Source organism: Emys orbicularis, chromosome 5 (assembly GCF_028017835.1).
Source record: "Emys orbicularis isolate rEmyOrb1 chromosome 5, rEmyOrb1.hap1, whole genome shotgun sequence".
In the NCBI taxonomy this organism is placed as follows: domain Eukaryota; kingdom Metazoa; phylum Chordata; order Testudines; family Emydidae; genus Emys; species Emys orbicularis.
In genome coordinates, this window is record NC_088687.1 from 71,070,133 (window position 1) to 71,096,220 (window position 26,088).

Sequence of the window (26,088 nt, forward strand, 5' to 3'; positions counted from 1 at the left end):
AGACTAACAGACGTATTGGAGCATAAGCTTTCGTGGGTGAATATCCACTTCATCAGATGCATGTAATTATATTTCTCATATTTATATTCTTGAGGATTCGTATTCTATTCTTTTTAATATTGCAGATGCATGACAAAACACTCCCAACCATTTCAACATGATCCCTAGATTACTCTTTGTTGATCAAAGCACAGATGAGCTTTGTTAGAAAACATTGAGGGGGGTTGACTAACACACACAGTGTACTACTGCTGGAGCGTTATGAACTTTTAATGTAAATGACAGCTGAAATACTAGCAATGATACTCAACCTACTTTCACATTTTTCATGTCTCCTGGCCTTTGGCACTGAAAAGAAATGACATTCACATTTTTATGTACTACTGATCTGCAGCTGTAAGAAAACCTTGTACTCTGTTTGTCCTCACAATCTGGCAGGACAGAATTAGTTTAAATTCTCACTGCCTTTTCCCTCTACTCAACTGAACATAAATTATCTTTATCCCCTGACCGGGTAAGTCTTTAGGAACAGTTCATTCCTAAGAGTACTAATTAAAAAACAGTTCCATCTTGTTGAAGCTGCTAACTTGTACCTATAATTTATTTTCAGTATTTAGATAATTTTAGTATTAATAGTAGGCTGTGATTGAAAAATTCACTCATCCAGGACAAGTAGGAATTTAGAACAGATGAATGGGCTGGAAGGGAGGCAGGGAGCAGAGGGCTAAGTGCTACTGTTACTTTATTTTAGGGATAGGTGCTGGAAATAGAAGTGATAGGGGTGCTGCTGCGTCTCCTAGCCGAAGTAGTTTCCATCATATACAGGGTTTACAGTTTGGTTCAATAGCTCTCAGCATCCCCACTGTACAAATTGTTCCAGCACCCCTGATTGTAGGGAAGATGGGGGTCAGGGGCAGAGGTACCACATGCAGAGGTGAAAATGGCCTCCCAGAGTGAAGCCTCTCAGCTAATTCTCCACTTCATGCCTACTGGTGGGCAAGCGGGAAGCAGGTAGCCAGGCAGGGTCATCTCTCTTCCACCCATGGGGGAGTCTCTGGTCTATACTCAGAAATAGCCCTGAATCAGCAATTGGTTACTAGTGATTGGTATCACTGAACCATGCAGGGACTTGCACCAATTAAGCTAATTGAGGTTTATCCCTGCTTCAGTATTTTTCACCTGAGCTACTAGGGTGAGTAGATGTTGCAGAATTTTTTAAAGCCCTGATAACAGGTACCAAAGTGCAACTAAAAATTAATGCAATTAAAAAACCTGATGCCTTATTGTAGTGCAGCAGTTTACACTACAGACAGTATTTAGATAACACTTAGTGATGTTATTGCAGAAAAAAGCAGAGGCATAAGTGATGTGTTAGCACAGTTTTGTAATTGGTTGTGTGTGCATGCACATGTATCTGTGTTCATTGTGGTTACTTAAACTCATTACTTAAAATTAACTAATCCAATCTTTTTTTTTTTAAACCGTAAGAAAAATTTACTTAATCAGCAGCTAACTTTTACAATGGAGGTGATAAGAATTCTCTACACAATAATTTAAAATAGCCCATGAAAGTTAATAAATTAGCTTCAGAAAGTACTGATATAATAATATACACCAAGACCATAAATGCTATTTGTTTTTTCTTTATAATGTTGCCAGAGAAAAATATCTTCAGAACACCAGTATTCATAGATTCCACTGAGGAAAAATGGCATTTATACATAAAGAGATTCTCTAAATGTAGAGCAAAGAAAGTCAGTCCCAGGCTCTAGCTGTGCTGCATTTGGCACACTTGGGAGGTGTGTGCACAAAGGTGGATTTAAACAACATCTGCGTGCCTCCCAACTCTGAGGTCATCCATCTAGCAGCCACTAGAGCAAACTCCTGCTGTTCTATAATTTACACCAGCTTCATGCAGCCACGATGGGCTGTTCCAGCACCCAGGAATCAGTAGAATCTAGAAGCGGTTGGCCACAAATCTTTTTTACCCACTGCGCGAGGGGCTGAGAAGCAGCACAAAGCAACCAAATTCTCTGCTGACCCAAATTTCACAAAAATACTGTGCACCTGGTTCAGAAAGCCATCAATGTCTTTTCATTCAGTTCTCACATACAAGCTCACCTTTTCCATGATGCCCTCTAGTTGTCAGTACATAACAACAATACAATTGCTGCTACTTATTACTTAAGAATATTTTTTTTAAATTAAGTTACTTCCCACCCTGGATTCTTCAGTGCATCTTTGTCTTCTTGACCTTTAGAGTGAAAGCAGTTTAGAGCAAGGACTGTGTTTTTCTGTGTGTTTTATACAGTGCTAAGCATGTTGTGTTGAACAATAATATACAAATATCAACAATGGTTTTACACTATAGTTAACATTGAAAAATATTGTCTTCTACTCTAGCTGTTATTTCAAAACCCACTGTAAGAAAATAAAATCTCATTTTTCTTTAGAATAATCACCATTTAGTGATCGCTGTGCTCTTCCATTAATTAAATCATATTCCTCTCTAAAAACGCTCAGTTAAAAAATAAAACTGAAATTGCCTTTACTTACCCCTCTGACCATTTTTGCCTATACTTGTGGGATTATCTGAAGGGCAAGGGCAACGTCCTTCACACTTCACAGAAATCTGTTTTCCTGAGACACATGCTTGATATTCTAGTTTGCACTGTAATAAGAGAATGATGAGAATTAACATAAATATATTTTATAATATAAATTCCAGTTAAAATTGAATATTTAAAGGAACTTTTGTTAGTCATTCATCACTTCTTGTTCTTTGTGGTTATAAATGCTAGATAAATATCTGTACAGTATATATTACCTTTGCACTTTACAGTTTGAATTAAAGATGGAAACAAGCTGCAATGTTCTGTCCTCTAATTTCAGGTGGTGGTTGTTTTAGGCTCATCTCTATTAATAATGCATTTGTTTAATTACATACATTCAGTAATATGTACACAATCCACCTTCACGTACAACACTCATGATGTGAAGACACTAACTATGGGCTAGGCTGTGAATCACTATAATATAGCTCAGGGATCGGCAACCTTTGGCACGGGCGGTTTGTTTACCTGCCGCGTCCACAGGTTCGGCTGATCGCGGCTCCCACTGGCTGCAGTTCCCTGCTCTGGGCCAATGGGGGCTGCGGGAAGCAGCAGCCAGCACATCCCTTGGCCCGCTCCGCTTCCCACAGCCCCCACTGGCCTGGGATGGCAAACTGCGGCCAATGGGAGCCACGAGCGGCCGAACTTGCAGCAAGGCAGGTAAACAAACCGGCCAGGCCGGCAGGGTGCTTACCCTGGCGGGCCGCGGGCCAAAGGTTGCCAATCCCTGATATAGCTACACAGGAGAGTAAAGGGAAATAAGCCTCTTCCTCTTTTGTGCAGCCATATTAGTATGGCTCCCTAAATCATAGTTCCAGGCAAGGAAGACTAGATTAAGAGTGCCACTGATATTGTAAAAATGGTGCCTGTCCAGATTTTCCGGTATTTGTCTTACATCCTGCAACACCCAGTCACAGGTATGATGAAATCCCTATGTTATGTCAAAGTTCTGAAGATATAGTAAATTACTGACACCAACTCAGTAGATTTATTTAAAGTTCTGTAAAGATATAGTATTTTCTTCTGTTATGCTTCATGCATAAAGAATACATGTGGGTGCTCAGACTATATCGATTCTATCTGTTCTGTATATGTTAATGATCAATAAGATAGCAAGGACAGCAATAGGAATCTATTTATAGTGTTTAACAATTCATACATTTCTATTATTAACACAATAACCTACTCAAAATAAAGCCAGTATGTCATAGACAATACAATTTAATGTATTCCACATAGTGACACTTTCAGTTGGGCTCTCTCTTCTACAATATAAAACTAAGTTGAAAGTTGCTTAGTTCTGATTTGTACACAATGTGTGTAAAACATGCTCAGGAATTATGGACATTCTGACATTAACAATACTAAAACAAAAACCAGAAATGTAATTTCAAAAAAAAAGAAAGTAACATGGACAATACATACAGGTGGATAAAAATAAAATTATGATCATTATTTTTCTAATCAAAAAGTTAAACTCTTCTATATAGCTAGAAAAAAATAGGGCCACACTGATCCCATGAACCTCTTCAAACAAAGGTCCGTTCTTGATTTTGGCCTGTAGGATCATCGGTAGGACGGTTTCCCAGTCTATTATGAACAAATCTGTAGTCACCTAGTAAGGAGCTTTAGTGGGGTGAAAGAAGCAGTAGGAAAAAAAGATGGTGCTAGAGAGTATTTAGCCCTCCAGTAGATGGATGGAAGACTTCCCTCTGCTCAGTCAGGTGAAGGAGATAGAACCCCAATGTTTTTTATTTCAGAGGGTAAGTTCAAATGGCGAAGAAAAACATAGGAGGAATTTTCTGAGGCATCACCCAAAGTCAGAGAAAGTCACCAGAAGTCTATTCTCACACTCCGACTCATCTTCTATTTGGTTTAGTTCCAGCTGAACCACACTACATTACCCCAGTGGCTAGGTTCTCTGGCAATCTCTATAGTGACTGCTGACACTGCTTGGAAAGAGCTTTGACTTTCTCTTGCTAACTTCCTTTAAGGTAAGGGGTAGGAAGATGGCAACTTGGGGGAGCATAGGTATTTGTTGGAACGTGGGCTTGTGGGAACAGCAGCAGGTCAGGTTGTAAACTCGGTCTGTTATTGCCAGACACAAACGTATTCAAACTCACCCTCATCTCATGTTGATTTTTGTCAACCCTCTATACACCTGGTCTTCTCAATTCTGCCACATAACTGTTCCCAGTGTTGGTAGAGCAGGACAAACTGAGTGTTATCATTTTACAGAAGTATATGAGAAAAGCACCCCGAAAGAAGACTGTTAGAGGAGATAAAAGAAACGGATCTCAATATTTTTGAATTTATGTAAAAATGTGCTCAGCACTGCACAGATTCACAGGCGGTGGATTTTGGTGGAGGGGGAGGAGAGGGATGAGGGACAATTGGATCCTCATCTCTTGCAGTCCTGAACAAGAGCCAGACACCCCACACTTGTGCTCAGATCAAGGTCTACACAAACCCACAGCTCACAGCAGCAACTAATCTCTCAGAAAAGATCAGGAAGAGACCAAAACATGCCCCCTCCCTACTCTGCAACAGCAAGCAGAGCTAGCTTGGCATTGAAAGAAACACATCCTTTTTAAAGGGTATAACAGCAGGCTTACTCGTCCTGTGCTTCCTAGAGCACTGGAAGGTATCTGTTTCTGGGAGTTCCTACTGAGGCTGTGCAGCTCTCTACTATTCCAATGCAGAGATGGCATAGAACACATTATATTGTCCATAATGGTGGGTGAGAAAGTGTGGAAATTCGCCAAATAGTAAATTTAATACATATTTCTGTGCAAAATTTGGATTTTTCCATTTTTTAAATCTTGGAAATTCTTATTGTTCCAGCTTAATTAAACAACTACAAAAACTTGTGCATGTGTCTAATAACACTGTCTTTAATGGCACTACCCACTTACTTAGAATTAGGCATGTGCATAAGTCTTTGCAGAGCCTAAATTAGACCTACTGTTTAAAATCCTGGTAAATACAAAAGATTGTAATTCAAATAGTGTAAAATACAGGAGATTTCATTTGTTAAGAGATGATTTTTTTTTTGGTTGGTCTTCTGGTCAGAGATTTTCATGGGTTCTAAGACTTCTGTGTGCTCCATTCAAATAGGTACATGTTTTAAAAGAAATTATTTTATTATATTAATATTATATTAATAAAAATGCTCATCTAACATAATTAGAGCATGGGTGAGGGCTCTGAATTGGTGTACATTTAGTTCTTTTCATTAAAGTTATTTAACCATTCCACCTCTATTCACAGTAATATGTGGCCGTTCAACATCTTGACAGATGGAAGCAGACAAGACAAAGTCGGTCCGTCAGTGGCACTTACCAAATGACAAACTTTCTCACAGTGGCTACAGATCCACTCACCAGATGGAAGTTGAAGCACACTCTGCTTCCTGCATTGCCTGCAGGACTCAGCCTGGTCTCTCTGATGGCTCTTCAAGGTGATGGAACCATTCTTATCCTGGCTTCTCCAAACTGAATGATTTTGGGCAGGTTTCTCCCAATTGTCAGTGGGATGCTGAATTTCTTGAGGTCTTGCTTCATCTTGTCGCTCTATCGGAGCTTTGGCCTTCCTCTGCATCGTGGGTGGTTCTTAAGATGGCCACCGAGCACAGCCATCATCAGACAATCCTTAGGCATGCGCACCACATGTCTCAATCAGTGAAGCCTGTGAATGTCCAGCATAGTCTGCATAGACTGCAGGCCCGGCTCTCTGAAGGATCTCGTTATTGGTGATCTGTTGTTTCCAAGTAACTCCAAGGATTTTTCTAAGACAGTGGAGGTGGAAACTGTTCAATCTCCATGCTTGCTTGGAGTAGGTGACTCAGTTTTCACACCTGTAAAGGACGGTACTGAGGACACAAGCCCGATAAACCAGACACCTTTGTGTTCAGGGTTAGCAATTTGTTGTTTCAAAAACATGAGGTAAGTTTGCCAAAGGTAACATAAGCTTTGCAGATTCTACATCAAGTTCCCTATCAAGGTTATGTGAGCTGGTAATAATTGAGCCAAGATAGCAGAAGTGATCCATGTTGTCCAGAGCTTCATTATTGACATATGTGACAAGGTACCAACACTAAAATCTGACAACTATTTTCTTGATACTGATCACCATGCCAAACTTGGCGCATGCATCAAAATACTTGTTCATCATGACCTGCAGTTCATCAGATAATTTAGAGATGAATGCAGCATCATCTGCAAAAAGGAGATCCCGAATAGTAAGCTGGGTGACGTGCCTTCTGTGCTGGAATCATCTGATGTTATTTATCTGATGTTAAACAAGCTGTTGGCCATCCTCAATTCAATTAGATGCCAGATTGATCATTTCCAAAGGCAAAGAATAGAGAAGATACCAAAGCTAGTGGGCGCTAAGACACAGCCTTGCTTCATACCAGCATCAATACTAAACTCGGATGATGTTTCATTTTCATATTGGATGGCTGCCTTCATTCCCTCGTGGAACTCTTGAATAGGGAAAGCACCTTTTGTGGACAGCTAATTTTCAACAGGATCTTATAGATGCCATTCCTGCTAACCATGTCAAAGGACATTTGTAGGTCAATGAATGCTACATAGAGAGGTGCCTGTTTATGGCTTTTTTCTTGCAAACAGGCACAATATGAAGGACATGTCACATGGAGCATTCATCTCTGAACCCACACTGGCTCTCAGGGTAGACTCAGCAAGGACTTGGGGTCTTTTCAATATGACCCTTGCAAGCACCTTGTCGACCATGCTGAACAAAGATATCTCTTCATAATTGTTGCAGTCTCCTCTGTCCCCTTTATTTCTATATAGCGTAATTATCTTTGCATCTTTCAGTTCCTGAGGTATATGGCTTTCTTCCCAACAGGTGCAGAGAAGTGCATAGATGTCACTTGCAAACTTTCTCCCCCTTGCCTTTAGGAGCTCGGGAGGTAACTGGTCATTGCCTGCTGCTTGCTTTTCCAGTTGCAATCTCTTTGGTAGCCTTCTCTACATCTTCAAGAGTCAGTATTTGGTCCAGCTCCTGCACTTTTGGAAGCTGGGAAATGGCAGCTAAGGCAGTATCACAGACAATGGCATTCTTTCAATAGAGTTCTTTGTAATCCTCAGTCCATCGGTCAAGCTGTTTTTGCCTGTCAGTCAATATGGTACCATCTTTTGCCTTCATGTTTTTGTTCTTTTACAAAGTGGACCAAGTACCCCTTCAATTCCATTATAGGTACTATGAAGGTCCCCTCTTTCAAAACAGATCTAAATAATTTTGCACAGGTTTTGCCAATATTTCTGGGCATATTCTCTGGTGCATTCCGAACCACAGCCTTAGCCTCCTTAAACTTGAGAGTTCTGAGCTTGATTGGTTGTTGAAGTAGACTTAGGAGAGCTTGATTTTTCTTTTCTATAAGTGGAAGCAGCAGATGTTCAGATGCTGCAAGCCAGTCAATGTTTTTTCTTTGTGGTTCCAAGGACATCCTTGGCAGCAGCCAGTGTCTTATTCTTAAAATTTTCTCACAAGGTGTCAGAATCAGGTTGATCATTTTCAAAAACAAGCTCAAGTGCACATTGGAAATTTGTACAAGTGTCCTTCATATTAGTGATGTTGAGGTGAGGTTTACCTTTTGGCTTCACAGAACAGATCTTTTTAAGGATGTAATTGGAGCTTGGCCCTAACAACAGCATGATCAGTGTCGCTATGCATTGATTGAACATATAATATATCGTGAATGTTTCTGGGACGGATCAGGATAAGGTCAAGCTGATGCCAAGATCCTGAGCAAGGGTGCCTCCATGTGACCTTGCTGCAGCTGCTGATGGCAAAATAGGCATTTGCGACTATCAGCTCACAAGAGGCACAAAGCTGGCCATTTTTGTTGAGGCTACCTGTGCTGTGTTTACCAATGATGTGTCCCCAGTGCTCCAAATCCTCACCCACGTGCACATTGAAATCACCGAGAAGAGCGAATCTGCTTTTTGTGGGGACATTCTCAACTATTTGTTCCAGTTGAGAACAAAATTCATCTTTTTGCTGTTTGGAATAATCAAGTGTTGGGTTTTTTTAATTGGACAGAAGAGTCAGGACTCTCAAGTTCGTGTTCACATCCAGCCGCATGATCCTCTAACTGATAGGTACTGGAGGGGTATATGCACTGAGGACAGACTTCTTAACAGCAAATCCAACACTACCTATCCTTGGTTCATTGTCCGGTTTCCCAGACCAATATAAGTGATAATTTACTTCATCTAGTGATCCAATTTCCAAAAGCCTTGTCTCACTGAAGGCTGCAATATCAATGCTGAACTGATGCAGTTCTCTATCAATTATGACTGTTTTCTGAAGTTCATAGTCTTCAAGGTCAAGTCTAGTTAACATAGTGCAAATGTTCCAACAAGCAATGATTAGTTTAGAGCCAGGAAAGAAGAAGGAAGACAGAAGCTTCTTTATCCCACCTTTTCTAGGGCCTTTCCCAGATTGGCGCAAGGAGGCCATCCCTAAGTAGGGCTGCTTGGACAACTGAGCTGCTGCCAAATGTCTGAGTCCTTCCCTATCAGAACAAGCAACCATCGAGCACAGACTCTTGATGTGCACACCTAAGCAAAATAAAGAAGGAAGGGGTTGCCAAAGGCCCTCCACGTTCTCTCCTGGCAGGATCTATAGAACTTCAATGGCAAGACAAAGGTCAAGACCAGGGGTGGTCAAACTTATTGACCCTCCGAACCACACACAACAATCTTCAGAAGTTCGAGAGCTAGGGGTACACCTGCTGGGACTCGTGAGTTTCAGCCCCATGGGAGGTGCCTGACAGGGCTCGGGGCTTCAGCCCTGCTCCTGCTGAAGCCCCGCGCACCAGCAGGTACGTTCCATGGTGCTGAAGCCCTGAGACCCCCCTTCCTGACGGGCAGAAGCCCACACACCTCACCATCCTGCTGCATGGCAGAGGTCCTGAGCTTTTCCACCCTGGTCTGGTATGTGGAGAATGGGGAGTGGGGTGGGGGGCTCCGCGAACCGCACTTTAATGGTAAAAGAACCACATGTGGCTTACAAACCACAGTTTGCCACCCCTGGTCAAGATGATTGGGATAAGCCTGCTGCAGCTTCTAGCCAGAACACCACTCTGAGTTGCAAAAAGCACCCACCTTATCACAGCCACAACTGCGCCATTTCTGGATGGGTATTGTCCCAAAAATGTGGATACAGTTGGCCAACAAAAATTCCGGCTCATCCACCTTTCTGGGGACATTTTCTTCATTCAGGGGTTTCCTCTATCCCACCCATAGGCACTCCTCTGCCCAAAGCCATTGGAACTTCTCAAGGGGAGACAGGTTTACTAACCAGTGCCAATCACCTGCTGTTGTGTCGCTGGCTACACAGTCTACATATTCAGTGGTAAATCCCACAAAAGGATTAAATTCTGCTTAAATTTTAAAGAACATATTCTTCCCTAATTTTCACCTTCTGTAGTCATGGACAAATACACATAGTGAGTACAAAGTGGGTGCACAACACTTCCAGTATTTTCCACTCAGGCTTGTGCTAGAATTTTACTCTCACTCTACACTAATTTTGCAGTGATGTACATGACTAATAAGGCAAAATCAGGCCCTACATCTCCAGTAGTCCACAGGAAACATGGTGTCTTCATGAATCAGAAAATGAATCAATATGCATCCTGATATATAGTGCTGCCACTAAACTGATGTTACGAAGAAAATTTAAATTCTTGTCCAAATCTCTTTTCCTTGCTCCATAGGCTAGCTAGGGACAAAAATGCTGCAAAGACAGTCCGTTGAAACCCAGGGCGGTCAGAGTACCTTGCTTCCTTTTCAAACACCTGTCTTTGGACAATACAAAATGCAAATACAATGCTTGAAAAACTCCTAAGGGATGGTTGATGCAATGGACAGTCTGAGGATAGATTGCAAGGGGGAGAGACAGAATGGATTGAAAACAGGGGGATGCCAGAGAAACAATGTGGTCTAATTTGACAGTATTGCAGGGTTGTTGTTTTTTGTTTTTCTTTTTTTTAAACAATCTATGGAGAAAGACTGAATCGTCAAAGTACAATTCATAAAACTTTCAAGGCACTCACTGCTTGACTTCACAATATTCCTCATTTCTTATCTCGGGTTTCCAGTTTAGTTGTTAATATCTCATCTAAATGTCTCCCCTCCCACCTCACTTAATTATACAATTATAAGTCTCTTCTGTTGTGAAATTAAACTTTTCATTTTACTGATGAACGTATCTAGTCCTTTTTTCATCCCTTGATCCTCATTCCCTCTGAGCTCAGCCACCTGGCAGTTTCACCACATCCTTAGCTGTATGTTATTATGGTGCTTAAACTGTTTGAATTTAGTACATTTATTTTTGAAATACAAGTGCAGGCACTTCTGACTTCAGAGTGATATACTGCACAGTACCTTAAAAAATATATCCCACTTTTATATAGACATATAGTTACTACTATGTCAGAGCCTCTTGGCAGTACATTTCAAGATGAAATGTTGCTAGCTTTCTGTAATGTCAAGGTCCTCCTAGACAAATTCCAATTTGTATTCCAATATTCTGCTTACTTAAGTACCTTGTATAGTTTCAAATGGACACAACATCCTTTATTTCTCATTCTAAACTGTTGTGTAGTGCACTGGGGAGCAGCAATTAAAAATCTCTAAGAAAAATGTCAATGCATTCATGCCATATTTAGATATAAATCATACAGTTTTATTATTCTTACAATCTATAAGCATGGGAATAGTCACATTTGTTCTACAATTATTACAATGTATGTTATTTTGATATATATGAGTTCTGTATTTATCACTCTTGTTACAATGTTAAAAGCCCTATAAACTAAAAAGCACAGGTTTTTCTAACATTCTGCCAAGTTCTACTCCAGAGGCAAGCTGCTATTTAACCAAAGGTAAATTTATCCCTGTTCTCTCTCTCTCTCTATATATATAATACACACACACAACATTATTGAGGTTGGTTGCAAAGTCAAGCACTCAAATTTAGGACGTGCTAGAAATAAGGGTGCCTGTGCAACCTTAATTTAGCCCCCTCGTGAGTATGCATTATAATATGGTCTTTAATTACATGATCACATATTTTCCACAGGACCCCTGCTTCATTCAGTGCATGGAATGGACCTATTCTGGGGATGAATCAGGGTTGTGTAGTGAAGGAGACTGGTCTGTAGGACCTGTGCCTCATTTGTTGCAGAAATTGGAATGAGTGTACCTATTGAAGCACTGAGGGACAGGCGGGCACAAGCCCATCTACATCTAAAGGCCCCTATCTTCAGCCTAAGGGGAGGAGCTACCAGTCCCAGGCATCGACCAAACACAGGGAACAACTAGTGATAAAGGAGGGATGGCAGTAAGGGTTGAGGTTCAAAAGCAGGGATCCAGAGCGGGATACTGAGCAGAGAACCCAGACAGTGGCCACTACTCCTCTAAGGCATCCAGTGGATCAGTGGATGCAGCCCAGAGGAACTCGGCCCAGAGATGTGACTTCAGCAGGGATCTGAAGTAGGCCCCACAATCACAGAGCGCCCTCCCTCTCGTCCAGCTTCGTCCTCCTGGTATGGTGGACGGCCAACTTGGCCAGTGCCAGGAGGTCTCGCAACTTCATGAGGACACAGATAGGGTGCACATCAATCAGGAGGTGCAGGGAAAAGTGCAGCCAGAAGGAGGAGGAGGTTCTAGAGGACCTGTAAGAGGGGCGGCAACCTGGTGCACTTAATGTAAATGTGCGCCAGGGTCCCTCTCTTGCCGCAGAAAGTGCTGAGGCTGCGCCAAGTACATGCCTATGCTCACAACTCCATGAAGGAGCCGCCAACTAATATCCCCAGTGGGCCATGGGACCCAGGTGGAATACAGACTGGCCTAGGCCCCAGGATTCCCCATCCTCCTTGGGCGGTAAAAGGTCCTGCCACTTGGTGTAGGGGCAGGATATGAGAGTTTGGAATGAGTGTAGTGAATGAGGCAGGAGATTACATGAAAAGAACGCATGGTCTCATGATGAGTAAGGCAGTTGAATAATTCCCTGGATAATTGGATTCTATTCCTGCCAGAGTTCCTAAGCAATGCTGGGCAAGTAATGCCAAACTTTTCTTAGGTGGGCACTAATTGTGTGTTCTCAAATTTTTTTGGTGCCCTCCTTAAGACCTTTGGGTCTGATTTGCAGAAGTTCTGAGCATTCACAACTGCAACTGAAGTCAGCGGGAGCTGTGATGTGAACTTTTAGACCCACCATGTAGACCTATGCCACTTCAGCTCACTAAACACCTGATTGCAGTAGTATGTTGTAATCCCCTATCTGGATCAGCACTAGATTGGGATGAGACACACTTTTGTCTGTGGATTTCACAGCTATTTGCTGATAGCAGAGGAATGAATTCTCAGGGTCCATCTAGCCTTGGAAGGAGAGTGTGCTCTAGTCGGCACAGGCTCTTCTACCCATTCCCTCACCTACTTGACTGCTTCTTCCCCATCCCTTCCAACCTGCCCCTTCTGCTCTCTGGCATGTCATCCCAGTCCTATACTCCTAGCCAGTCCTAGTTACCACTCCTCATTGCAGTTCCAGTCTTCTTGCCCAGCCAATCTAGTCTCCCCCCTCCAGACTCTCTGTCCCAGTCCCAATCTCTGCCCCACCATTCCTGATTCCATTCACCTTGCATAGCCATTCATATTCTCCTGCCCCTCCCAGCTCTTCATCCAATCTCTCTCTCTCCTTCTACTGACTTCACTCTTCCCCCACCCTCATTCTGCAACCCCACTGCCTCCCAGTCTTCCTCTCCAGGCTCCTCATCCAAACTCAGTGTCCTCCCCACTTCCTCCATGGCTCCTTATCCTAGTGTCTTTGCCCCTTTCCACATTTATCTACCTGGATCCCAATCCCATTCTCCATATCCACCAAGTATCATCTTTCCCCGCAGCCTGCAGTCTCAGTTCCTCCCCAGGCTCCTTGTTCCATTCAGCTCTCCTCATCAGCTGTGGCTCTTTTCTCCTCTGCATTTGAATCAGGCAGCTTCTTCCTACATTCTGCCTGGACCAAGTAGGGTGTGTGTGCCATTGAGAACACAGGAAATGCAGGCACTCTGCACTCAAGTGCCTGGACCTGGCATGATCCCTACCTAGGATGACCAGATGTCCCAATTTTATAGGGACAGTCCTGATTTTTGGGTCTTTTTCTTATATAGACTCCTATTGCCCCCCACCCCCTGTCCCGATTTTTCATGTTCACCCTATCCCCAGCAGAGCAGAATGGCAATTGCTGGTAAAGTCCTGCTCAGCCCAGGACTGGAGCATGATCAGTGTGCACAGCATCTTTGGAGACTTTTAGCTTCAAAGGTCTAGCAAGTCTCTACTTAGTATATGCAAACTGCAGTTTTTTCCAAAGGCTTATTTCTTGACCAGTTTTGAGTAGATTACATGGCAAAAGGCAAATCACTGATGCAAAGACCCCATTCCCAGTCAAGTTTCAAGTCCCTGCTCCAAAGGACAGGGGCACTAGAGAATTTCAAAGAAAATTTCACCTGAATTTAATACAGGAAAAGCATGGATATTTTCCCTAGCCTTAGTCTCAGAAATGGCTAGATTATTTTGGCTGAAATTTTCCCAAACAATTCTGCCTGAGCCAAACACCTGCAATGGAAAATTTCAGCCCAAATGGTTAAAGGTTAGCAAACTAATGAGCAACTGATAATGAGGTCTCTAAATGGAAAGCATCAAGTAACCTCAATAATGAATGGTGCTACCAGCCCCACCTATAAATTAAGATTTGTAAAGTGCTCTGATATTCTTTGCAGAGAAAGTTAGACCCATTACAGCCAAAAAACACTAAGTTATTTAAGTTGCAAAGTCAAGCACTCAAAAGATAAGAAATGCCAGAATTAAAGTTGCCCACACAATGTTAATTCTGCCCCCGTGTGCATATGCATTATGATGCAATCTGATTACAGTATCACATACTATTTTTTCTGCACAACTCCTTCCTCATCTAGTGCACAGTATGGACTGTGAATTTGATGTGAATTGAAATCTTAACAAAATTTCACTGTGTTGAGGCAAACAGGAACTCTTTCTAGAACATTAATATTAGCACATTAATGAGATACTTTTTAGATGACTGATAACTAGTAATTACAAAACTGCAAAAATGTTTCATGTTTGAAAGGTAGCTGTCATCTTTAATTGTAACTTATCTAGGTAATGAAAGTTCTTTACAGGCCAGTAATTTATTATGTGGGAATTTATTTTAAAATTAAACAGGGCACTCTGTATAGTTCTAATAAGAAAATGCACTCATGAGTAATTCAATTCAGCTTCAGCTGATACTTACTAGTGCATATGTTCCAAATGTTAAATTGGATTACATATGTCTGTATAGCATAGTATATTTGTCAAATATGAATAATCTTTAGTCAGAACTACTGACCAGTCATGTGGATGATGAATCTAATGCTTGTCAGTGACAAAACTGGGGCAGAGAGAAGGGTACTCGTCCCCAGCTCCATGTCTATTCTCAGGCCCTGCTCCTCAGCTCTAACCAAACTTTCTGGAATCTGGAGCAGGGGAATGACTGATGCAATGTGTCTGGAGCAGGGGAGTGAGAGACCTCTTAAGTCTCTGTCCCTCCAATATGCCTTAATTTACACACACACACACACACACACACACACACACACTCCTTCCATAGTCCTCTGCACTACCACCACCTCCAGCCCCCACTCTAGCCCCTAACAATTAAAATGCAAGCAATTAAACAAAGGGACTGTGAGTGTACAGGGACTTGGAACATCCCCTCCAACCCCACACAACTGTTTTCCTTTAAGAAAAACTCACACTTATCCCACTCATGCTTCCTTCCTCCAAGAGTTGTGGAGTTGAATATGTGGGTATGTTTTGAGTGTACATTATGTGAATTGAGATCATTCTGGATATTACTGTTGTATAAACTGGTGATTGTCTGTATCTTCAGCATTTATGTTGAAAGCAAATTCACTTTTGCAACCTTAACTTTAAGTAACATTTCTAGTACAATTTAGAAATAATTATGTCCATATATAATTCTTATAAGAGCCTTGAGAAAAACACAAATATATTTAATATAAAGTTTTGAGCTAAAAACCTCACTTAATTAACTGGAAATAATCCCCTCGATATCATAGCATCAGCAGTTCTTGGGCATTATTTCCAGTTGATTAAGTTTTTAGCTCAAAACCTTACATTAAAAAAACCAAAAACATTAAATATGTTTGTGCTTTTCTCAAGGCTCTTATAAGAATTACAGACATGTTTATAGGTAACACACTTGATTAGTGGTTAGTACAAAATTAGGAAAGATCATCTGATGCTGACAATAAACACGTTTTTAGGCTTTACAGCAGAAGAATTAAAACTGTAAAATTATGCATTAAAATTAAACATCCTCCAAAAGTCTAAAAAAATATTTTAGTTTATGATCAGCATCAGCTGATGTTTCTTTTATTTTACACTAACCACTAATCCAATGTGCTACCTAGTCATTCAATAAGAGTTTAGGTTAAAGCTATTTCAACAGATTAGCACTACTGTAAAAACAAAACAAACAACAACAAAAAACACCTGGGGGAATACAAGCAATGTTTTGACCCAGAAACAAAAGGACATGTGCTTTTGAACCAGGACCACTAGCAATCAAAAGTCTATTGTGCTTGAAAGAGAACTGATGATACGTTGCATATAAAGCTATGACCCAGAGAAAGCAATTTACAAGGCACTCTGAAAATCTGTATAAACAATTCTCTTCCTGTTCTCAGGAAACTCATTCTCCTATATATCTCTTGGTCTTGCCAGCTTTCTTCAGCACAGTGTAGTGCAGCAATTTAAAAAAAGAGACTATAAATCAGGTCACCTAGTTTCTAATGCCTTTTATTGTGTCACCTTGAGGAAGTCACTTAACAGTTTTAGGTCAGCTTTTCAAAGGTATTTAGGCACCTAAAGATGTAGGTAGGTGCCTAGTGGGATTTTCCAAAGTGTCACCTGTTAAAAGGAAGAGTTTTTTTTTATATTGTGTTCAGAATGTTTGACTTTAAAATAATTTTCACTAGAAACGCTTAATAAACAAGTTGTTTTAACTTTAAAGTAGCAATAAAGGCAAAATAATTCATAGTAAATATTCCCATGTTATGCTTCCTCTCCCCCAAGTATAGCCACATCAATACAGTTATCCTGTAACTATCTAAAATATATCCATATGGTTGGTGCGCTTGGGGTATGTGTGATTATGTATTTTGCTCTATATTACACACAAAGAACTATGTTAAAGAATATTATTAAGGTTGCAAAGTCAAGCACTCAAAAGTTTAGGAGCCAGGGGCTGACATTTCCTATCCCAGGGTACATCTACACTACCCGCTGGATCGGCAGGTAGTGATCAATCCCCGATTGCTCTGATGTCGACTCCTGTACTCCATCGTGGTGAGAGGCAGAAGCGGAGTTGACGGGGAAGCAGCGGCAGTCGACCCTGTGCCATGAGGACGCAAGGTAAGTCGACCTAAGATACGTCGACTTCAGCTACGCTATTCTCGTAGCTGAAGTTGCGTATCTTAGGTCGATTCTGCCCCCCTCCCAGTGTAGACCAGGCCCCAGTTTTCCCGACATCCCAACTCCAAATCCCTGTTTCTCTCTCCCCTCCCTCAACAGACGCCACTCCCTGACTTCTTGTCCCAATCTCCTCCCCCCACACCCAAGTGGATCTGGCTCTTCTCCCCTCTGCATCAGAACCACTGAGAGCACAAGAGTCTCTCTGCTCTAAGTCTCAGGCCCCGGGCCCAGACCCAGCATGTCCCACAGCAGCCCCAAGCTGCAATTGTAGGTCAAGTCTTGCTCCCAAAGCTGGAGAATGCTCAGTCACTCACAATCTTTGAGGGAATTTAGCTGCTAAAAATCTAAGAAGTCTTTGCACAGACCATGTGCAAATTGGGATTTTTCAAATGCTTATAACTTGTCCAAAATTGGACAGATTTTCAAAGGGACAGCAAAAGGCACATCCCAGACATAAAAGCCATCCGACTGCCAAATTTCAAGGTCCTACTCCAAAGCACAGGGCCGCTAGATCTTTTCAAAGAAAAGGTCATTAAAAAGTTTTTAACATGGGCAAAAACAAGGTAATTTTCCCTACTCTCATTCTCAGAAATGGACTGTTTTGGCTGAAAATTTCCAAAAAAAATCAGTCAAGGAAGATGGCATGTACAACATGTAAACAGGTGAAATTATAAGCAACTGAGAACTGTGTCTTACAGTGGGAAGCGTCAGGCACCCTGGATAATAAGTGGTGCTTCTAACTGCTCTCTTTCTCCCCTCTTCCAATGCCCACCCCAATAACAAAGAGAGAGAGACACAGACACAGAGACAGACACACACGCGTATGTGTGAATTTGGCTTCTCAAAACATTGAACTTTTGTTAAAGATTCTACTCGGGGCCTATTAAAATGTTTTATAATTCCACTTTTTGGTATAATATACTTTCTCAAACTACACTCACTGATTGCATTACTAATTAATCAAGTTCAATTTACCTAATTATCCCAAAGCTGAAATATTTATAAAGTTATAAGTGAAGTAAAATATCACATAAAGGGCATGCTCATTAGTCTTTAATTACAGAAAAGTAATGCAAATACCATATACAGACAGGCCTAGTTAATCCATGCTTGGTTTCCCAGTGTTTAAGTGTCAAAAACATTTAAGCTATGCTATATGGTAATCAGAAATGGTAGCTTGCAAACTGATTCATATTCAGGTCAAACACCGGTCAATGCATGATCTGTCAACACAAAAAATGTTTGTGTAGGTTCAAAACCTAGGAATTCACCTCGATACAGAAAGTGACATAATATCAGATCTTTCTCCTTTGTTCTTTTGCAATTCTGAAAATCTATGGCAAAGTTTACTTTAACTTAATATAGTAGATATTTAGCTTATTTATACATTGTCCTAGATACACAGGATTCCCTTGTTTCTGTTGGAAGGAAGTGTTGTTTTACAGAATTCTGTGTGATTAATTTGTTTTCATCCTGCTGGCATGAAATCCCCTCCAGGTGCAACAGGTGAAATTTTAATACTCCAAGGCATGTTCTTCTCTACATGGGTTATGAATAACTCCTCTTGAAGTCAAGAGGAGATATTCATATTCGTTGGAGACAGAATTGATCCCCAGGACTGGATCTGAACTGTCCCAATAATTGTTTCTGGTATTTCACAACTTAAATATGTCAAATATTTTTTCTCCAAATTTCAGACAAAACAAAACAAACTCAGTCACCCCAAGGATCTGTCTCAACTTCTCTTACATTTTTTCAAATCCTTGTGGCTCTTACAATTCTTATTCTGTATACTTATCCTATGTTCCTTCTGAACCCCCTCATTACATTTTTATGGACTTAATTACTCTGCTTTCAGAGTAATTCTGACATACTTCTTTCTCACCTAAGGGGGTATCAATATATTATAATTAGGGAATGACCAGTCTCACTGTGGCCCCAGAACTAATGCATTCTGGGCTTCTACGACTGAGAGTGCACTTAAAGAGCAAGCTGACACAAATTAGCCTATGTTACCTTTATACTATTTACTGGGGACAGTTTGTTTGTGAAACAAAAAGAGGCCTAGGGGCTAGCTTCCCATAAAGAAAGGAGAGAGGAGCAGACCAGCTGAAATGTCCCTGAACGTAAGTTAACAGGCCAGGTAGCAGTGCTTAGAAAATAATGGAATTGAAAGGTTCTTCTCCCTGCCAGAAATCAGCTGAAGTTAGGGAGGATCCTTCCTACAGAAAATGATTAAATGTATTACAGGAATCCTGGGCCTGTTGGAGGGAAGGAGACCTGTGAGGAAAAAGAAGTTACAACCATAGTCCTCTTTCAGCTTTGTGAGCCTCAGAGTTTCACCCGAATGTCTACACTGCAATTTTACAGCCCCATAGCCTGAGTTCTGCAAGTCTGAGTCAGCTGACACAGGCCAGCTGCAGTGTTTGATTGCAGTGTAGACATACCCTGTGACAGCATGACTAGTTCGCAGGAAGAGTAGAGTTTTAAATTACTGGCATGGTGTTTGATGTTGACTCTTGAAACTGTACAGTATCTCAAGTCCTCACTAAGTGCTGATGTGACCTACATGAATAGTGCATAAGAATATTTTGCTTAGAAGTTGAACACTTTGTTCTGTTTGATTTCTAAACTAATTGCAAGTTCTAATAAATTTTAATTTGAATAATTACATTTTCTCTAGTCATTTTTTACCTCATTTGCAGTTCTGTAGCTTTTCAGATGCTTAATATTCCATTAATTGTCACAGAAAAACAAAAACAAGAGAGCTCAATAATGTTAAATGTGTCTTCTTTTATGCTCGCTATATATACACATTGTTTTAAGACCTTTCCTGATGGGAAAAATGGAATTAATTACTGGAGAAATTAAAGATTAATCAAAAAGTGCAGCAAATGAAAACCCACAGAAATTATAGCTCTCCATAAAGCCATGAAACACAACAGAGACAGTCTTAGAGTAACAGAACTTAATTTAGAGGTCTATTCCTTCTTGATGAGCACACATTTAACTCCCATTAATGTTAAGAGGAGTCAAGGAGGAACATCAAAGAAAAAACTGGTCTCTCTGGTTCAGTACACTTGAAAGTGATGTTTAGTTTAAATGAACACACAAAAATAAACATTAAATTGGCATTAAGAAAATTACAGAAAACAGCAGAAGCAAGGCAATTCAAAAATGAGATTTTTCGTCTGTTTTAATGCACCACATTGTAGCTACATATTGCAGCTGTAGGGTAAATTCAGGAAAATGACCCCTTTACACACCCAAACACAACTGTTGGGCACAGCATTCAGGAAGCAAGTAATACACAATCCTCTTAAAGAACCAAATCATCCAGTGGTATTCAGAATCCCATGCAGAATGGCCAGACCTCTTCAGACCTTAGGAGGTGAATGTGCTTTCATTTCTGCACAAAACTTCAGCAGTCTTGAAGAGCTACTAAAGAGACAGAAGCTATGTGCAAAGCCCACATATGAGGGCATGGCTCTCCCACTGCCTCTGGGACATCAGAGTGTGTTCAAGGCAGAAAGGAAATGTGTGACTCTAACAATCTAGCATCCCAATATGCAAGTGAAGGGAGAAAATATCATTTGTCACAATTTTTCTTTTAATAATAAACTTCTAATAAACTTTTTCTAGGTTAATAACTGCCAGATCTTACTCTGGCCCTCTCCTTGAGGCCCTGATCCAGAAAAGTCTAAGTGTATGTTTAAATACTGTGCTGGACCAGGGCCTCAAAAATCTTCTTCCGTACATCTTCACTCATTTAAAAAACAAACAAACAAAAACAGTGGCTGAATTTCTATCCTCTCTCCTTCTTTCTCCCATCCTCACCTGAATCTCCAACTAGAAAATAAGAAATAAGAATGGTGGGGGGAAGGAGGCAAACACAGAGCCACTGGCTTGGGGGAAGGAGAAATGTGGGGAGATACATGGAATCACTGATGGAGGGGAACATGGAGTCCCTTTCATGGGATAAGGGGGCAATGAAGAAGCACATGGAGCCTCCACCATGGAGGTGGAGAATGGGGGACAATGGTATGGGGGGAAAAGGGGCACCATGTGCACCGGTGCCAGAAGTTTTTTCCTAGCAGTACCCATAGGGGAGCGCCCTAGCGACCCCTGGAGTGGCGCCTCCATGACGCGGTATAAGGGGCGCTGTGCGCTCCCCACACCCTTAGTTCCTTCTTGCCAGACAACTCCGACAGAGGGGAAGGAGGGCGGATGTGGAATAGACATGCGCAACACATCTCAAAGAACACCAGTTACGGAAAGATAACTGTTTTTCCTTCTTCGAGTGATTGCTCATGTGAATTCCACAATAGCGGATTCCAAGCTATATCTGTTGGAGGTGGGAAGGAATTCACAAACTCTCGGGATGGAGAACGGCCCTGCCGAACCCGGCGTCCTCCCTGATCTGAGAGACAATCTCATAATGCGAGGTGAACGTGTGAACTGAAGACCACGTGGCAGCCCTACAAATGTCCTGAAAGGGGACATGGGCCAAAAAGGAAGCCGACGAGGCCTGCGCCCTAGTTGAGTACACCTGCCAGGTCATAACAGGTACGGATGCACGAGGTGATCCACTTGGAGAGCCGCTGAGTGGAGATCGGCCGACCTTTCATGCGCTCGGCCGAGGCGATGAACAGTTGCGAGGACTTTCTGAATGGCTTAGAACGCTCCAGGTAAAAGGCCAGAGCCCGTTGCACATCCAATGTGACCAGGAGCATGTGGCTAGCGGCTCAAACGGGGGCCCTGTGAGACGGGCCAACACCAGGTTTAGGTCCAACTGCAGGACTGGGGGCCTAACATACGGGAAGAGACGATCCAACCCCTTAAGGAATCGGCCAGTCATAGCATGGGAGAATACTGTGTGGCCCTGCACTGGCAGATGGAAGGCCGATATGGCTACCAGGTGCACCTTGACTGACGAGGGTGCCAGGCCCTGGGCTCTAAAGTGAAGGAGGTAGTCCAGAATAAGCTGGATCAGGGCGGCCACTGGGGAAACGCCCCGCTCGTCTGCCCATCTGGAAAACCGAGACCACTTTGCCAAGTAGGCTCAGCGCATGGAAGGTCACCTGCTTTCTAGGAGGATGCGCTGAACCCCTTCTGAGCACATCCTTTCCTCCCTACCTAACCATTGAGCAGCCACGCCATGAGGTGGAGTGCACTAGGTTGGGGTGGAGGAGGCGGCCCTGGTCCTGGGAGAGCAGGTCCGGGCAGGACGGCCCCGGTGGGGCGACTGCCAGGCCCGTGAGGGTCCTGTACCAGTGCTGCCTGGGCCAGGCCAGGGCAATCAGAAGGCCTTGTCCGCCTTTATCTTTCCCAGGACCTTGCCGATCAGTGGGAACAGGGCAAAGGCATAGAGAAACTGGCTTGACCAGGACAGGAGGAAGGCATCGGAGATAGCGCCCTGTCCCAGCCACCCCGGAGCAGAACTGGGGACAGCAACGGTTCTGCCGAGTCGCAAACAGGTCCACCTGGGGAGTTCCCCAGACTTGGAAAAGTCTGTGCCCCACCTCTGGGTGGAGAGACCATTCATGCTGAGAGGAGAAGTCCCTGCTCAAGCAATCGGCTCGTGCGTTCCGGGCGCCCGGCAGATGGAAGGCCTGTAGGCAGATGTCGTGGGTTATATACAAAAGTCCCACAGCCTGAGGGCTTTGCAGCAGAGGATCGGGCCCCGCCTTGCCTGTTGATGTAGAACATCGAGGCTGTGTTGTCCATGAGCCCTCCAGGTGCGAGCGGAAGGCCATGCACGCCAGCCGTACCGCCCTGAGCTCCTTGATGTTTATGTGGAGGGTCAGATCCTGAACCGACCACAGACCTTGGGTCTGAACGTTTCCTACATGGGCTCCCCATTCCAGGTCTGACGTGTCGGACACAAGTTCCAGCGACGGGGCATCGTGAGGACTTTGTCCATCCTGTCTCTGGCCTGGGAGAACTCCGAGGCCAACCAGTGCTGGAGGGGTGGTTGGGCGGGGAGGAAGTAACCTGGAGGGTGTAGCCCCGGGAGATGGTGTTGAGGACCCATCAGTCCGAGGTCAGCTGCAACCTCTCCGGGAGGAAAGCACACAACCGATTGGAGAAGGGAAGCTTTATTGAGGGTGGAACCCTGATGAGAACTGGCAGGGCGCCCCCGGGCATCCCGTCAAAACCGCCTTTTTCCCCGCTTGCTTGCCCTTGGAGGACCCAGGCTGGGGGGCAGGGACTCGCATGGCATAAAGACCACTTGGAAAACATATGGAAGGATGATTTCCTCAACATATTTTTAAGCCTCTATTAAACTACATTTATAATCAATGAGAGGGGAATTGGTGTGCTGTATTGTGATACTTGATGTGGTTTGGAGGGCCCACGCTGCATATGAGAAGCAGTCTCATGGTTCAGAAATGAGAAGTTGTGGCTGAAGGTAGCCAATGATCACTCAAATTTTTTGATTTGGCCTGACCATAATGTCAATGTAGAGATGATGACTCCAGTTAGGATGTTTCTACTGCCCTGCAAGGACAGTAATCTGCTTGTACTGCTGCAAAGGTCATTGCATTTGAAGTCAAAGGAAATCAGAACTTCAAATTGGAACGTTAATAAAAAGAATTGTTTTTACACTTCTACAAGTGCCAGCATGAATGATCCAGGTGCAGAGGCCTGCCTAGAATATATGTCTGCTTTGACAGCTAGGGGGTCTCATCCTAACCAATCCCATGGGCAAGGTGGATTCTGGGGAGGTCTGATTGTTAGTTGACTTTCAGATCTTGGTTAAATACTTGGGTATTCACCAGTGGAGGAATAAACTGAGCTGGACCAACTTCCAGGCATCAGATCTTGTTATACCATGTATACTTACAAACTGTGATCAAGTCACCCCTTAACCTTCTCTCTTATAAGATAATTATAGTGAACTCTTTAAGTCTATCATTATAAGGCATGTTTTCCAATCCTTTAATCATTCTCACAGCTCTTCTCCACAATTTTTCAACATCTTTCTTGAATTGTGGACACCAGAACTGGACACAGTATTCCAGTACCGATCACACCAGTGTCAAATAGATTGCACCATTTTCCCATGATTTTGATGGATATCATCAGTTTATTTTAAAACATCTTTTTAAAATTTTTATTGATTTAAATTTTTCACAGTTGTGTAAAATAATTTTAAGCTTTTTTATTTTTATCCATTTAAACGTTTACAGTTGTGGGAAATTATGGGGGATCAGATAAGAATTATTTACTGACAACGCATGTTTAGACTGAAAAAGTTAAAGCTTTATAACCATTCAAACATAAACTGAACATCACATGTCAAAATATACAAGGTAAATATCTTTTCATCAAACTCTAATAAGTTCTCAAGCCATTTTTTCTTATTTTCCCATGTGTAAATTTTTATTATTACTGATTAAAATATTTTGTCATTGGTTTGTGTGTGTACACTGAAACTGACATTTACCAATACAAATCTAATCCTTCTACGCCTACTTATCACTCAATGAACTAGCATTTTGGGCCACAGCACTGCACGGGAAGCTCATATTCTACTCTTGGGGGAATTCTGAATCACTGCACATGCATAGAATTCGTGTCCCCCACAGATTTCTTTGCTTCCCTGCAGAAAAAATGACTTCTGATGGGGAAGCAAAGGGAAGCCCGCAAGAGCAATCATGTGCCCCTTCCGGGCAGCGCAGGCAGGTTGGTTCAGGAACCCACAGCAGCCAGGAGAGACAGACAGACAGACACTATCCCTCTTGCTCGTTATTGTGGCACGCTTGACGTGGAGAGGTAGGACTTTGGGGTGTTTCTGCTCTGCACCACTCCTACTTCCTCAGAATGTGGCAGTCTGCCTGCTTAGTGAACTTTTCCTATTGCCTTTTTTGAATTCCCCCAGGAGTATAAAACGAGTGTAAAAGTTTTAAGGCTCCTTTACATTGCCAGAGTGGTGTGAAGGACAGTATGGCCTTATAAATGTTTACAGTGCTTTAGTGATTAAAACTGGTCTAAATTTTTGGACTGAAAAAAATTCCTATCAAAATGTACTCCATGAACTGTTTGGTACTGACCTTTTGGAGATGGTCAATAGCCAATATAAATTGTGAGTTTGACTCCGCAGCACTCACTTGCTCTTCAGTTGCCTATGATGTAACTCTGAGCATATGGCATTTGTTGAGTAATAACTACAAATAAAGGGTAAAACCTAGCTACATTACTATTAGAGAAAGGGGGTTTGGAGATTTCCTCCAATGCTCCCCACTCCCATTCTCCATCCATTGTATTGTAGTTTAAATAAATTACCAAAATAATTGAAACTGGTGTGATGATATTGCCTTAATTTGACAAATCTTTGACAAATAAAATATGCAGAATTTTGCAGAATTTTAAAATATTGTGCACAGAATTTTTAATTTGTTGGTTTAGAATTTTTAATATTTTGGCGCAGAATTCCCCCAGGAGTAATATTCAGCTGATTATCCACTATAACCTCCAAGTCTTTTTTCAGAGGCATTGCTTCCCAGGATATTACCTCATCCTACAAGCCGGTATTTGGCTATACTGAAATGATTATAGTTTGCTTGTACCCAGTTTACCAAATGATCCAGATCACTCTGCATCAGTGATCTGTCCTCTTGTCTACCACCGCCCTAACCTTTGTGTCATCTGCAAACTTTCAGAAATGTTATGTTTTCTTTCAGTTCATTGATAAAAATGTTAAATAATATAGGGCCGAGAACCTATCCCCACATGACTCCACTACAAATACGCACACAAGATGATTATTCTTCATTTACAATTATATTTTGGACCTATCAGTTAGCCAGTTTTTAATCCATTCAACATGTGTCATGTTGCTTTGTATTGTTCAAGTTTCTTAAACAAAATATTGTGCA

The 26,088-nt window shown here is 42.2% G+C and overlaps 1 protein-coding gene across 4 annotated transcripts in view; it reads right to left on the reverse strand.

The window, feature by feature from the left end:
- The window catches only part of SPOCK3 (SPARC (osteonectin), cwcv and kazal like domains proteoglycan 3), a 402,955-nt gene that overhangs the window by 93,076 nt on the left and 283,791 nt on the right, over positions 1 to 26,088 (reverse strand). For all 4 annotated transcript variants that reach the window (XM_065405133.1, XM_065405132.1, XM_065405131.1 and 1 more), the window contains one exon: positions 2,557 to 2,671. In XM_065405133.1, coding sequence (XP_065261205.1) covers positions 2,557 to 2,671 — 115 coding nt within the window. The remainder of the gene's footprint in view (positions 1 to 2,556; positions 2,672 to 26,088) is intronic.